General features: G+C 44.1%; 1 protein-coding gene across 1 annotated transcript in view; it reads left to right on the top strand.

The window, feature by feature from the left end:
• Positions 1-394: 394 nt before the first annotated feature.
• The window catches only part of LOC125295841 (protein MTSS 1-like), a 32,752-nt gene continuing 18,693 nt past the window's right edge, over positions 395-14,453 (top strand). Inside the window, 3 exon segments of the mRNA XM_048245368.1 lie at positions 395-1,004; positions 2,742-2,803; positions 5,172-5,245. Of these exon segments, the coding sequence (XP_048101325.1) occupies positions 933-1,004; positions 2,742-2,803; positions 5,172-5,245 (208 nt within the window). The 5' untranslated portion in view covers positions 395-932.

Here is a 14,453-nt window from a genome sequence, read left to right on the forward strand (position 1 = left end):
TTAAAAGCAGCATAGCATTATAAATGTAGAAAAAAAGGGCATATTTTGGTGGCCAAATTTGAAGTCAAGATAGGGGCCACTAGGGGGCGCTATGTGTTGGGGTCCATTTCAATTTTTGATCACTAGAGGTAGTACTATAATTGTACCAAGTTTCGTGCTTTCTGCAAAAACTGAACGATTCCGGTAAAAATCTGGCCTTAGCCGCTGTACTAACTTTCTTTTGTGCAAATAGGTGCAAGCTGAAGTCCCTCTGATAGCCACCAGAGGCTATCATCCACAACTTTGAAAACAAGTCACCCCTCCAAGTATCCACCCCTCCCCCAATGTTGAGAGGGGCGGGGTGACGAATGAGGCACGCGCTTGGGTTTTCTGGGAGAAGTCATGGACGCGCAATCACAACTGGGCTCACAACTCTGGAGCTGCGGCTGATGTTCGTAGACGCGAGTACTACACTCACGGGGACCTCCGTTGGAATTTGTGTTATGGATACTACTGGTCTCCATAGGAGTCATAGGCTTACGTTTTCAGACTGGGAATACAATCAACGTCAGTTTTTTTGTATTTAAACGTTATCAGATTTTCGGGGGCTGTGCATCCTACAGTCATGGAATGCGTACCATTGTGGGGAAGAAGTGGGGTTTTAAATCTCGCCGTCCACTCTTTGCATCCCCCAATGTTTGTTCGTTAGTTCTCATTAGCTGGCTAAAGTCAGGGCTCTACGGTGACAGAAAAATAATTGTAGGCTACTCTCATTATTTCGAATAGAAGCATAAAAAACATATCAGTTTTGTCGAAGGACTTCTGAAGTGGGCAATTTCTTTTGATCTGAGCGACACCTAATAATACAAGCCTCTTTGCGTGCTAACCAACCAAGCGAAAAAGTCGTCGGCTAGCCAGTGAGAAAGGCATACCTGACCAGGTTGTTTGTAAAAATGGAGGCTGTTATTGAAAAAGAATGCAGTGCACTTGGAGGCCTTTTTCAAACTATTATCGGTGACATGAAGGTAAGGGAACTTCTGTATTGTTTTGTTGTTTTCATTTATTCAACAGGGCTGACATAATAACGTTACCTTGTTTAGTCGTCTGGGTGGATTTTTTGTGGGAGCTCTTAGAGTTAAATTAGCGTTTGTATTGTGTTAACCAGCGAATCTAGAAGGATGTAAGAACCTTTGAAATATGCATAACGTTATCATCATCGTCTAACGTTAAGTCGCGCCTTTCCTGACCTTTTCCTAATGTTGACCTTTAGCTAGATATTGAAGCAAAATCATAACGTTGGTCATCAATTACGCCAAATGAGTTTGTGCCAACGCTAAAACGTGCTGCAAGGTTGTTTGGGTAGCTTGTCAATGGTGTGATTTACCTTAAGTTGCTCAGGTCAAGGCAATGGCATAAGTTACAAAAACCTTCTGGACTTTGTTGCTATTCGATTCGTTTCTGAGAACCAAAAGGTGAACAGTAACAAACAGCTTCCTGCAGTGGTTTACTGTATGTTCCTCTTTCCTTTAGCACACCTGCACTTGCTCTATGTGATGTTGATTTGACCACTAATGTCATGTAGGCCTCTAGGCCTATGCTGAGGGTGATAACATCCATTGCAAACTTCCACTGAGTGTCAGATGTTGGCTGGGTGATGAACATGGGGAACATTGTCTGACCATATCAACTCCAATCTTGAACGCCCTGTATCTAATTGAGTTTGTGTTATAATTGCCCTACAATTACAGGTCCCATGAGTTCGATACATTTTGCCATTTACAGAGATGTGGTGATACGTAGCATTGTATCTTTACCACTACTCTCTTTCAGTGGGGGGAATCACACAATACATCTGTAGAGCTGGCAGAACTAAGCTAGTAGAGATTACTGTACAGTGTACACCATTAAGGAGCCCGGCCCTCTAGGGGTCTGGAACACTGAGGAGCAGACACTATGCAGTAGTCTTGAATGCTGTACAGGGAAAGATAACTCTGTGTAGTGCACACAATGCTTAATTTGTTATTGTATTTTGTAGAGTTCAGCATTTATGGCTGTCCCACTCCAGCAGGAATTATGTTTAATGTCATCTGGAATAACATGGGGGTTACGTGCTGCCCTAGTGTCTCTCTCTCTCTCTCTCTCTCTCTCTCTCTCTCTCTCTCTCTCTCTCTCTCTCTCTACACACACACAGAGACGTCCTTACACATACTCACATTTTCAGTCAGAATACCAACCCCTCTTCTTGACATAGGTATAGAATTGCATGGAGTGACATTCTGAGGACAGTGATGGCAACAAATCAATGCCAGACATCTCAAATGCATTCCTGCACCCCACTTTTATAATGGCTCACTATAGGAGCAGGGTTTTTGGAATGTGAAGTATCTCATTAGCACTAGTTATGAGCCCTCAGGGCAACCCGCAAGGGTCAAAATTTGTTGTTGATAGAAGGAGTGGAACCCCATCCCACCCAGACTCTTACCCTGACCCATATAGGCTAGTGAGACCGTGCGGTATGCCCATTTCCTCTGAAATGTTGAGTGACTGTCTATCTTTCTACAGTCTTAACCGAAAGACAGGTACCTGACATACATTTCGGTGCCCTCTGAGCTTAGCCTAGTTTTATTAAGGCCTATGTGTGTGAGCTAAAGTTAAGGTCAAAGTTGAATGTAGAGCTATTTAGCAGAGCTTCTGAACTTTCAAGATGCTTTGCACACAATATTTTGACATGGCTTTTTTGTTTTGTTTTCTTTTTTTTACAGAGCAGTTATCCAGTCTGGGAGGATTTCATAAGCAAAGCTTCAAAGCTGCAATCCCAGCTAAGGTGAGTCATAATTGCGGAGCCTTTCCGGAGTTGTGATGCAAATAATTATAACTAATGGGACAGACCATAATTCATACAAAATTAGTTCCAAGAATGTTGCAGAAGACAATGAACAGGTCTTGCATGAGTGGTTGTGGTTGTTTTCTCTTTGCTGTAGTGTATCAGTGAATGACACACAGAGACCATTGGTCTGTCTGAAGTTATGGAAGTACTCAGCATAATACAGCAGAAGTGGCTGGATGGTCACCATGGTTCTGTTGATGTGTTAGTTCTGCCCCCATCATCTTAAAACCCATAAATATGTTGCTTAATCCAATCAGAAGTCCAACACTTGAAAATTGTTTCAGTTCGGTGACGCTGTCTGAAAACGTGTAAAGCATTTCCTCGAGTGTCCCCATGTTAGTGTGCTGAAAGGTATGATTACAGAGTGATGAAATGTTTTTTAAACACCACATACAATCCAAGACGTCCTGTCTGGGGGGTTGAAAGCATATTGGTGTCTGATACTCCACTTCTGGAACATTCATTGAGGGTGGAACGGTTACAGGACTGGAAATGGCCGCTCCTAGGCCTCCAAATGAAGCCCCGAAGGCAAAAGCTCTGTAATTTAGTCTGTGCACTCGAACTACAAAGCTCTATAATTACTGTTTTTTAGTCAGCTCTGCTTCTTTTCCTGTGGTGTAACCTCAGCGCTCTGCTCCGACTCTGATCTCTCTGCTTGACATGAGTCAAATCAGGAGATTTGTAAACAAAATATTTTTTTAGGCAGAGGCCTGATGTTCTTTTCCCTCCAACGCAGTGTGACCCCTCCACAAGACTGCGTCCCATGCTGGAGTTCGACACATACCCAATGCCATAGACAAGAATAGAGCCTGACCCTGTTTATGTTCATCCTATGTCAACACTGTGTGTGTGTGTGTGTGTGTGTGTGTGTGTGTGTGTGTGTGTGTGTGTGTGTGTGTGTTTAAAGGGGGGGCGGTGGTGAAAGTTGTTTGAGTAGTTTTAGATCACACATGCTTCTCAGTTCTCACTGGTGTTTTTAAAGCCATTCTATGACCTGATTAGGGATCTTGCAGCTGAAGCCAGGAGCTCTGTCTCCTCCCAAAATAGAAAAGAATTAGGAGATCCTCATTTCCTTTGTCCCAGGGAGGAGAAGGCCTTTTTTTAGAGCGAGGGAGTATTTTTATCACCCTGTGAAGAAAAGGCCCCTCCTGCACTGCGTCCTCTGCCGTGTCGTCCTGCTGCCTCTCTCAGCAGCTGGGCTTGACTGAGGCTCGCATATCCCCAGTCAGATACGTTTACGCTGGACGTTTATACGTTACAAAATATATTTTGTAAGATGAGTGCACCAATGCACCAGCATCTCTGGCTGTAACATCTTTGTAGTCATGGTTAGAGTCCAAGTTTGTGGACGGTGTTGAGCTGTGAAATAGTCAGGGAGGTTTACAACCAGCTCATCTTAATTGTGCCACATCGTGTGGTGGGTAGACTGAAACTGGGCTGCGCTAAATAACTTTTACACTGTCTGGCTCACAACTCGCCCAACGAGAGGCACATGTTGTCCAGTTGTGCGGTTGTCCACATGACGTTAGTGTTTTGATGAGACGGTGGTTGAGTCTGCGCCAGGCCAGCGCTCACGGTCTTGCTCGTGCCCCCCTAAGCGGCAGCCTCTCCCCCCCAACTCGCTCACCCAATCGCTTGCCTCACTCGTGGCAGCCAGTGGAAACACTGAAACACATGATCAGATTTCACAATTGTCTGCCCCCGTCAGACATTCCAAACATTGAGGAGAAATCGCTGTGCTGAGCGAGTGCACTTTTTTCCCCTCTTCTTTTCCTTTTTTTTCCATCAAGGTGTAAGGGTGGGGGAAGGATTTGTCTTGTGATGGAAAGTGAGTTACTTATCAGTTACTGTACACCTTAAAGCCATTATATCAAGTGTTATAGAGGGTATGATTCATCAAAGACAGATAACCTAAGGCAACCAATACTCCAGCACCTGTTTGCCCTGATGCATATTCACCTGTGTTTTTGTTTCTCCCACTATTTTTTGCTGGCGGCTCTGCACCAAAGAACTCCTAAGAAGCAGCCTACCATTAATAAGCCTTCTACTTGAACCTTCACACGGCCTTAGAAGTATTCATCTCGGCTGACAAGTCCTCAAAACATTGTGAACATGCTCTTGGAGGAAAGCTTTTTATTGCCAGTGCTATTAAAGATGGCTGTGGATTTAAACAATGTTCTGGCCATTAAATAGCCTTAGTTGGTGAAATGGCTTTAAATTAAACAAACAAACAAACAAAAGATGGCTGTGGTGAGAGGTAGGTGAACCTAACAGTGACCCCTGTGCTGTTCCTCTGTCTGTCCAGAACCACAGTGGTGGCCACGGCAGCCTTCCTCGATGCCTTCCAGAAGGTTGCTGACCTGGCGACCAGCTCTCGAGGTAAGCAGCATATTTATTGCTTTTTGGTTCTGTGATGATTGTCACCCAATCTCTAAACTGTACTGGGAATGAAGGGGGGCAGCCAATAAAATTCCTCTGAAGGAGTTGTAGTGCTCTCCATCCCCCTGCGTGTGTGTAAATCATTCAACTATGACGTGCACATTTAAGATTGGACATTTTCAAACGTGAAGTATCACACACACACACACGCACGTGCACGTACACACCCTCCCTCCCTCCCTCCCTCCCTTCCTTCCAGGCAGCCTGCCTCATGAGTACCTAAAAATAGGCCAGGCTCAGAAAGACATGGGCATTCATCAAGCACGCCAGCGGAGGAAATGGGAAGGGTAGAGGGTCCTTTAGTGCTCACATCCTGTGTGTGTGTGTGTGTGTGTGTGTGTGTGTGTGTGTGTGTGTGTGTGAGAGAGAGAGAGAGACTGTGAGAGAGAGAGACACACACACATAGCGTCACTCACAAGTGTGTGTGTGCGCCTGTTTATTTGTGATTGACTCTACAGTGCTGGAATATTTTGCTGACTCACTTGCAGGGTCTCATGCAAGTAGCTGGCAGTGATGGTGCAGATGGCTGTGACTGTCTCTCTCTGTCTGTCTCTCTCTCTCGCACACACACACACACACACACACACACACACACACACACACACACACACATAAACAGTGTCCCCACTGAGCCAGAGTTTCACTAGAACCTTTCTACTAGAATTCTATATGTTGTTTTTCACATAGCCTCATAGTGCTACTTCATTGCACACACTGTGGCCATGAAACCCCACTGAAACACAAGATCACCTTTAGGAGCACCATAATCAAATAATATGGCCAAAAAACAGTACATCAGTTGACTAGCGAGCTTCCATCAGTCCCTGTCGGCATCCATGGTCCTGAGAGTACTTTGGGTGGAGTTTGACCGGCCAGAACCCTTTGGCAAGTCATCTGTCTAGTTTTAGACTTTCTGTCTCCTAAAATAGCACTGAAACGGAGCTTAACTGAGCTTTGGGTTTAATCACGCACATTTATACATTACAAAATATATTTCGTAAGATGACTACACCAACGCTCCAGCATCTGTGGCGTAATGTCATAGTTCTAGTTTGTTGGGGCCCCTCACCGATGGCTTGTGTGTTTGACGTGTTTTAACATGTTTATCTGGTTTAGCAGAAAACAGGGCAGTGACTGTACTCCCAGAGTTTCTTTCTCTTTTTTTTGCGCAGTCCTTCTGTCAGCGTTTGTTTTTCATTGAGCTCGTGGTGAAGGGTGGTGTCTATATTTGTGTGGTTTTGTTTTGTTTTTATGCTGCTGTTATGCATCAGCAGGTCAGGTACACGTACCTGTCAAAAGATGATGAGTGACGTTGTCAACGGCAAGTGGTAAACAATGAAATGGCTTCTCAAATAAATCAAAATAATAGCAGCACCAACAGCTACATACTATTAGACTGTTTTCTAAAACTGATAGTTCCGGTCCTTGATGTGATTGGCTGAATCGTGTTCGATGCCGTTGTAAAATGCAGCATAAACATACACCTTGACCGCGTTTCGTTGTATATTACTGCGCTACCATAACTTGATACAAAAATTAAAGTAGCTACGTTTCAACGTTGCTTGGCAACCATTCAGATAGAGGAAATATATTTCTTGGCGGAAGAGGGAATCGGTTCTATTTCTAGTTGCTGTGCCTTTACTTTATGAAACTGCCAGGTATTTATGGTAACAGTTTTAGAAAAGCAATAAGCCACTCTCTGGGCTTATTGCTTAATTCTTCCCTAGTCTTCTTTTCATTGTTGTTTTTTGATTCCAGAGTAGTGTTTTGTGTTAAAAGAAGTTTTTAAGCCTCTTGCAATACTTGAACATTGGCCTACTGCACAGATCATTGTTGCTTAAGAAATGTTTACTTCCATTTTTAATATGAACACAAATGAAAATGATATGTGTTTGTTGCCCGGCTCTGGTGTTCGTGACTCACAGGCCCAGGGACTTCTAGCCTCCTTTTTCCTCTAACAACGGTCTGTTATCTTTCCTCTTTTTGACTTTATGAGAATCTTTTCCGTGTGCTCTCATGTGAACTGTGTGATGGGAGAGTGAGGAGGACAACATACATCATTGCCTTGTGTCTGGAGATGCAGGCTCACCCTTCAGTTAGGGTCTTCCTCACAGCTGGGCCGAAAGCCTAGATCTTTGCAACGAGTTTGAGTTTGTTTGGTGGAATTGAATAAGCGTTATTGCTTCTACCCAAGAATGGGAGCCAAGGGAATATGTCATAAATTCTAAAGCACCTCAAATTTGTGTTAACAACTGACAGAAATGTAAGGCTATCCAATCAAATTCAGTTGAGTGCCAAGACCTCTTTGTTTGTGCAGCTTAACATTGCCTGTTGATAGCTGCCAAAAGTGCTCTCTAATCAGGAAAAAAGACTCTCCAGTCTCCATAGCTATCCCCTACAGGCCACACAACATACAGTATACAACAGCATAACAATGTAACACACTCGTGCCATATGGTAGTAACCAGTGGCTGTCTTCCTGTGTAGTTCATGATTTTCCATCGAGATAGAAGTCTTAATCTGATGACTCCCTGTTTGCCAACAAGGGGTCTGATAGCTGTAATGGTAAACATGTGTTTGTGATTTTGAGGAGAAGTGTGCGTGTGTGCGTGTGTGCGTGTGTGCGTGCGTGCGTGCGTGCGTGCGTGCGTGTGTGTGCAGTTTGTGTATCATTGACTGCCTACTCTGCTGAGTTGAGCTGAAAGGTGCCTGTTTACTGCTTAGAGTTAGCTCATTCTGGCTTAGTGTCAATTCCTATCAAGTAGGTTGTTTATCCGTCTCCTCAAATGGCCAAACCTCATTTGTGTGTTTACATGATGTGTACACCCAAAGGTTTGTGGCCCGTCAGATTAATATTTAATGTCTGTAGCTATTTGAAATGTGGCAGTGCAATTAGGAAGCGGTGGCTCTTTGATGGGGCCATATTTCTTGGGAGTAAGGTCCAACCCAGAAATTCAAGTATTGCACTAGCCTATTTGAATATAAACTTTTTTGACCAATCAAGGTCACTTTTACAACCCAGACTATACCCCACCCTTTGCTTATTGTGTGTGTGTGCGTGTGTTTGTGTGTATGTAGGCACGAGCCCTTATGGAGGTTACCCTTTGGTCTTAATCATGTAGCACAGCTGCAAAGCTCCTCAGGCTGGTCTGGTGGCCTCTCGTGTGTGTGTGTGTGTGTGTGTGTGTGGTGTGTGTGTGTGTGTCCGCCTCCCCCCATGCAGCAGTGTGATGGAGCAGAGGGATCACAGGGTAGCAGACCCCTGCAGAGTGGTGTGGAGGAGATGGCTTCAACAGCAGACAAGACACACACACACACACACACACACACACACACACACACACACACACACAGGCCCACATGCAGACGCAAGCACTCCCAGGCAAAGCTAAATCACTGTACTCTACAGCGTTTAGCCCTCCTCATAACTTTTCCTCCCGCTCCTGTCAACCGTTTGGGGGTCGTGTACACGTCACACGTTTGGAGCTGGCGCTGACGTCGGCGATGACGCCACAGCGGTGTCCACCCTGCACTCACTCATCTGCTCGCGGCGGTCTGTCTTGTCAACTTCTGGGGCGTTGACAGTCGCCATAGAAACTGCCCGTCTCGTATGAGGCAACTGCAGACAGGAAGCGGAGCTCGTTCTGCAGGTTTTGACTGATTACCCCCACGGTACAGCTGTGCCGCGCCATCTCCGCCACGAGCGCCAGAGTTAGGAGGTTATTAGAGCAGGATTATAATAAGCCCTACAGCTGTGGCATCCGTTGGCATGTGCCGACGGCACCCTGCTGTCTGCCCGAGGGGCGGGAGGAGGAGGAGGAGGAAGAGGAGGAGGAAGAGGGGTGGGAGAGGGCAGAATTGCAGCCGACATGCCCACCCACTGGCCTGATTATAGTAGTAGTAGTAAATGTAACGACTCATTTGTGTACACACATATAAAAAAGGTGCCACTTAGAATACATAAAGGATTTTTAAAGCTTAGGGCGCCTATGGTGCTGTTAGTCATAAGTGCTTCACTTCTTTTAACTGCAAAGCATAAGGTACTGTAGAGTTGGTGTGGATGATGAAATGGAAAGAAGGCGAACATATGCTGGATTTGCATGTGACGCAACGTCCTAGTGTTTGCGCACACAAGTCGATATGTAAATATTGAGTGAAGTGTACAAACAACAGCTGTGTACTTTTCCACTTTTTGACCATTGACGTTGCAGAAGGGGAAGTAAAACATACTTTCCACTTGGATTTTTAGAAAGAAAAAAGAAATCCAAATGTCTGCTAGAGTGGCAACACTGAACTTTTCTGCTATTAATGAGAAAATGAAAAAATAAACAAACTATGAAAAGCCCTACCCTGTCCAGTAATTTAAACAGCCCCTGATGCACAAATAAAAGTTATAACAAACATGTTCCTTATCTTTCCCAGGTTACTTTTATAACCTGCCATAGTAGCAGTAATCATACTGCTCTCCGAATCAGGTGTCAATGGCCTCTTTTCAGGATCCGCTTTCTATTGGAAGGAATTTCCCTCGCCACAGGAGTGTGTCTTGTCACCGATCAGACGTCTTGTCACCTACTGAAACCAGACAGTTGTCTAAGATTTGATGATTGAAATGATTGATATAGTTTTTCACCCAGTCACGTGGACTGAGTTCATGCGGACTCAGACGTGCAAACTGTGTCGTGCGTGTAATGGCTGAGTGGACGCGAGACATGAGTGTGACTTTCCATCTCGTGTTCTCTAGACAGTGGTTTCCCCACAGCTTGGGTAGAGTCAGAGTGTAGCCCGAGTCTTTGATTTTGTTATTCAAATGAGATGCTGGACGTGCAAATTGACTGGAATCTTTGCACTTAAGGCCTAGTCCACACGTACCAAACCGATCTTTTTTTCCTCCGTCTTCCCTGGAACCGTATCAAGAATATTTGCGTCCAAACGGATCCATCTCAACACGACTCAACACGTTACTTCATACCCCAGGCCTATAGGTGGCACTGTGTCTTTACAGAAATTCACCAAAACTTGCGCTTTAAAACAGACAGAATAGGGTAACGCTAAAATGGCTAGTGCAAGGAAACCAGAATTGTTTGTGTGGACTGATGGTGAACTGTCAACTGTAAAACTAATAAACTTTATTTTACGGTTTGTGAAGGGTGCAGTCCCGTCTTTTATTTGGCTAACGCAGGTAGGCCTACTAATCACCTTTACTTCCTTTGGTTGTAGGACAGTGATTCTCATTAGTTTTGGCTATCACCGCAACTACCTCTTTTTTTTTTTATATATATGTCCTATATTTCTATTTTGATACATACATGTTCTATATTTCAGTCTTGCACTTTAATTTAATGTTTATTGTCTATGGCTATGTCTATAGTATGTCTATGTCTGTATTTAAAGCATGTCTATGTCTGCATGGGAAAGTAAGAAACGAAATTTCAATTCTTTGTATGACCAGTGCATGTAAAGAAATTGACAATAAAAGCCGACTTGACTTGAATTAGGCTACTAAACGCAAGGCTTACCCAAGTTCTAGGCTATTCTGTCGCCACATTTATAATATTGCTATAAACTTTGGTCAATTTCTGTAAAGAAACAGTGCCACCTATAGGCCTGGCGTATGAAGTAACGTGTTGAGTCGTGTTGAGATGGATCCGTTTGGACGAAAATATTCTTGATGCGGTTTCAGGGAAGACGGAGGAAAAAAAGATCGGTTTCGTACGTGTGGACTAACCCTCAAACAGGCTACGGTTTCAGATTTCTCCACTCTGGGACCAGGTTTCAGAAAAGTGCGGTTTCGGGCAGTGCGTTTACAGGATTCGTTTGGACGCTCGGCCAAGACGAAGCAAAACCTCTGCGTTTAACCTAAAAAGCGTCTCCGTGTGGACAGGCCCTAAGATGACCTCTCCTGCATGTCAAACTCCTGCTGTGCAAACTTTGCACCCTGTAAGTGAATACCCTTGACACCTTGAATTAACAACAAACACACTCTAAGCGTCCTATAGTTGGAATGCTGTATACATTTTTTGCGGGGTTTTTTGTGTGTTGAGATTCCAAGTAAAAAGAAAATACACTGGAAAGGTTATTTTTTGTCCACATTAAACATCTGTGAAGTGTGTCTGTTTTCAAGTTCAATATGGGGATAAGAGATTGTGAAAGATAATGTGTCGTAATGTTTACTCTGTCTGACTAAGGGTTGTGTTTGTTTATCTTAGCCTGAGGCTCGGAATACACTTCTCATGTCTGGCTCATCAGAGTAGTGAGTCTAATGCTGTTGTTATAATGGCATGTTGTTATGCTCAACCTATCATGACAGGATACAATTTGCTCTTTGAATCTGTTATCATAGTTCCACTGGTTTTCAATCATGCTAAAAAAAATGTTCCAACTTTATCAGAGTTTGTTGAGACATGTTACTTCTATCAGTTTGATCTTGAAGGTGGGTGTTTTCAATGAGATTCTTTCCAATAACTGACTGGTGAGCATTGTAGTCCACTCATTTGTTGAGGGTGCCTGTGTTATGTGTCTACGTGTGTGCAGGTTTGTTTAGGTACACTGTGTTGTGCAAATCAGGCCTACACGCCTTTATGCAGATCTACCCTTTTTATGTAGCAGCGCAAGACTACCATCTTATTTTGTTTACTTCCCCTTTATCAGTGTTTGTCCAGAGTCTCTGGGCAAGTCTTTTCCCATCGCTCTCCCATGTCTCTGACTGGTCCTTTTATCAGAGTGCTTTTCAGGTCTCTTCACTGGAAACCCCATGACTTGTTTACCGCAAGGCCATTAATTATTAAATCAGATTTGGCTGATTTGATCACAGAGTTAGGGCTTGTCTCAGGCATCGCTCTTTTCTAAATCCCAGTCTGAATCACGCTGTGTGTGTGTGTGTGTGTGTGTGTGTGTGAGCGAGAGAGACCTGCTCCATACTATGCTTCTCAAGTGGTCACTTCGCATGTGATGTGACATGTACACAAATGTGCTCTCTCATGAAAGCAACACGCAACAGACAAATGCTTAATTTGGTCGTGCAACTCTCTTAGCAGAAGCAGTCATGTGCTGGTAAAGAAGCCCTCATGCTTTTTTTTTGTTTTGTTTTAGAAGCCTGGTTCATTTTTCCCATAGATACCAATGGTGCTCAGATCATATTTTCCTTGAATGGATAATGGTTCCCTGTGGCTTGCTGAATGGGCCTGTGTGCATGTCTGTCTAAATGCTCTGACTTTATTATGGGTCTTTTGTGAGCCAGGCGAGGGGGCCTTCTTAGGGTCCTGCATAGGCTACTACTGTAGAACCCCCAACAGTGGAGGCCTTTGTGAAGGTCCCTTGACTTTCTCCAACACGAGGCCATGCACCCCTGTTTCAGGCCAGCGGATGGTGTCCATCTGCCCTGCTGGTTAATGAGCGAAGATGAAGTCATGCAGCGCTCTCTGAGAGGAAGCTCAGTCGTGGGATCCTACGGTCGGTCTCCGGGCTCAAACTGGCGCGATCGCCTGGACGAGGCGCGGCCTCTGCCCACTCTGGCTCCAGCTTCGGCTCCAGATCTCTCTGGAATCTTGGCACTGAGCAGTGCGGGCTCATTTTAGGAATGGAGTAGCCTGACATACCAGTGTCAGCCATTAGCAGTGATGAAGCGTGCGTGTGTGTGTGTGTGTGTGTGTGACTGAATTTAAAGCACTAAAAGGCATCAACTGATCACAGCAATGCTTGAAAGGGATTAACTTCACATCCTTTCATTTGGCCCATTTAGCTATTGGTTTCCTTCTTTTTGCCCTCTTTGATTTATGCCCTTGAAATCCGGAACCATGTCCACTTCTGTGAGTAATCTGAATGAGTCTCTTGAGACTGAGGGAGTAGAGGGCCTGAGGTTTCCCTCTGATTATCTAGGGTCAAGACTAATCCACATGTTGGGGAAAAGCTATTGCATCCCAATTCTGTCTAGCTGTCATCCTGTGTGAGGATATGGGCCAGATTTAAGATTTGGGTCAAGTCGACTTTATACTAATCAGCCGACTACATCTTGAGTGAAACAACACAAAAATTAGTTAGTAGAGGTGGTGTATGGCCTTGAGGCTGGTTTATATGCTAAATCAGATTGCTCATTTTTATGATGTGTGATTTTATTTTATTTTTTATATATATATGGTTTCTCACCAAAGGTTTCGACAAGGGATTTTTTTTCTTTTCACACACATGACATGAACATGAACTGGAGTGACACTTTTAAAGGTTAAAGGTCACCAGACAGAAGTGCTTAGTCTCACCCCAGTACTTAAAAGAAGACCGCAACCCAATTAAGACTGTCAAGTCTCTATAGTCAAACATTTGAGTTCATCAAGGACACTACAAGCTAACTGAAACATTTCCACTCCCCTTATAAAATCAGCCCTGGTCGTACAAACTCATTCATTTGTGAGATTAGAGATGTAGAATTATAAGATTTATGTCTTATTGCAGATTTGTTGGATTTAAGGTCTTGTTGACATCTCCGGATGCCAGTTTGTCATTGAGTGCCGGTAATTCGGCATAATCCAGATGTGTTATGTTTCTCCCTAAAACAGAATTATCACATAGTCTACTGACATGCCTCTGGTGTGTTATATCCCTGGGTTCACTGGCTCTAAACAAGAAACGGGTTCTAACTGAATAAATGCCAGAGGTTCGCTGACTGATATCATCAGGTCAGGTTCATCTAATAAAGATGGCTGAAATCAGTGTGGCTTTTCAGTCAAGGTCTACTCATCTTCCTAGTTCATTGCACTGAAAGGACCTATCCCTTGGCTCTGTGTCTTGGCCCCTTTAATGTATGACCAGTTTAGGAGGAGGCCCAGAAATACATCTCCAAAATTAAACATAATGCCAGAGTGTCATTTTTAGTAGTTGAACAAAAATATTCCTCAGAGTTTGACCATTCCCAAGGTTTTAGGTACTTGTGGCAGCATGTTATTTCAAACACTTTTGTCTCAAAGCTGCTACTAGGTTCCATGTTTCTGTTGGCGTTGAGTGTATGGGTGTATATCTGCAGTAGTACGCCCTAGTTGCATGGAGTGGAGCGTAAAAAGCCATGCTGGCCCTGGCCTTAGTTTGGACTCTTGTGCTCCTCCTCCTGTTACTCTGGCATCATTTATTCATGTTTTTAATGAGCTGAAGTTGTGGGAGC

This window comes from Alosa alosa, chromosome 6 (assembly GCF_017589495.1).
Source record: "Alosa alosa isolate M-15738 ecotype Scorff River chromosome 6, AALO_Geno_1.1, whole genome shotgun sequence".
Taxonomy (NCBI): domain Eukaryota; kingdom Metazoa; phylum Chordata; class Actinopteri; order Clupeiformes; family Clupeidae; genus Alosa; species Alosa alosa.